The sequence below is a fragment of the Athene cunicularia genome, unplaced genomic scaffold, assembly GCF_003259725.1.
Source record: "Athene cunicularia isolate RWA unplaced genomic scaffold, athCun1 SCF_34, whole genome shotgun sequence".
In the NCBI taxonomy this organism is placed as follows: Eukaryota; Metazoa; Chordata; class Aves; order Strigiformes; family Strigidae; genus Athene; species Athene cunicularia.
This window is the reverse complement of record NW_020799422.1, coordinates 1-1,228: the sequence shown is the minus strand read 5'-3', so window position 1 is coordinate 1,228 and position 1,228 is coordinate 1. Positions and strand designations below refer to the sequence as shown.

Here is a 1,228-nt window from a genome sequence, read left to right as displayed (position 1 = left end):
GGGCCCTCCTGCGACCGGGCCCGGGTCCCCTGCAACGGGGTCAGGGGCGCTGTGAAGGCCCCGAGCCCTGTCCGCCCTCGACTCCCGGGTCCCACCTCAGGGCCACCCATAGGTGCCCAGTCCCCCGTCGGGGCCCCCCGTTACCTGGAGGGTCGTCGCTCAGTGTTCCCGGTCGTATGTGGGGGACACCCTTCGGGGCCCCAGTCGCATTTGGAGGTCGTTGGTTCTACCCAGCGGCCCCCCTTAGGTCCCCAGTCCCCCCTCGCGGTGCCTGGTCCCACCTGGGGGCCACCCTTCGGCTCCCCAGCCCCCTCTCTGGTCTCTAGTCCCACCTGGAGACCACCCTTAGGTCCCCAATCCCCCCTCGGGGTCCCTGGTCCCACCTGGAGACCACCCTTAGGTCCCCAGTCCCCCCTCGAAGTCCTTAGTCACACCTGAGGGCTGCTCTTCAGGTCCTCAGTCACCCCTTGGGATTCTGGATTCCACCCAGGGGACACCCTTAGGTCCCCAGTCCCCTCTCAGTGTCCCTGGTTGCACCTTGGGGATGCCCTTTGTGTCCCCAGTCACACTTGGAGGTCCCTGGTTCCACCCAGGGGCCACCCTTAAGTCCCCAGTTCCCCCTTGATGTCCCTGGTCCCACCTGGGGGCCACCCTTTGGGTCCCCAGTCCCCTCTTGGGTCTCTAGTCTCACATGGAAGCTGCCCTTATGTCACCAGTCCTCTCTCAGGGTCCCTGGTTGCACCTTGGGGACACCTTTTCTGTCCCCAGTCGCACTTGGAGGTCCCTGGTTCCACCCAAGGGCCACCCTTAGGTCCCCAGTTCCCCCTTGAGGTCCCTGGTCCTACCTGGGGGTCACCCTTTGGGTCCCCTGTCCCCTCTAGGGATCCCTGGTCACACCTGGGGGCCATCCTTGGCATCCCCAGCCCCACCTGGGGGTTACCCTTAAACTCTCAGTCCTTCCTCAGGGGACCTTGGTCTCACCAGGGGCAGCTCCCAGGGGGTCCCCAGTCACTCCTGAGTCCCCCAGCCAGGGCTCCCCAGCCTCACTGCACCCCCCCCAGCAGGACGCGGAGGTGGTGCGCACCCGAGACCCCCAGCGCCTGGCCCAGTGTGACGTGGTGGTGGACGTAGGGGGTGAGTACGACCCTGAGCGACACCGCTATGACCATCACCAGAGGTGAGGCCCCCCCCAACACTGGAAAATGGGGTCCCACAGATACTGGGGGTC

General features: G+C 66.2%; 1 protein-coding gene across 1 annotated transcript in view; it reads left to right on the top strand.

The window, feature by feature from the left end:
• VDR (vitamin D receptor) overlaps positions 1 to 1,177 on the top strand; it is a gene marked incomplete at its 3' end in the record, with an annotated part of 40,625 nt that extends 39,448 nt beyond the window's left edge. Inside the window, exon 10 of the mRNA XM_026867397.1 lies at positions 985 to 1,177. Coding sequence (XP_026723198.1) covers positions 985 to 1,177 — 193 coding nt within the window. The remainder of the gene's footprint in view (positions 1 to 984) is intronic.
• Positions 1,178 to 1,228: the final 51 nt, after the last annotated feature.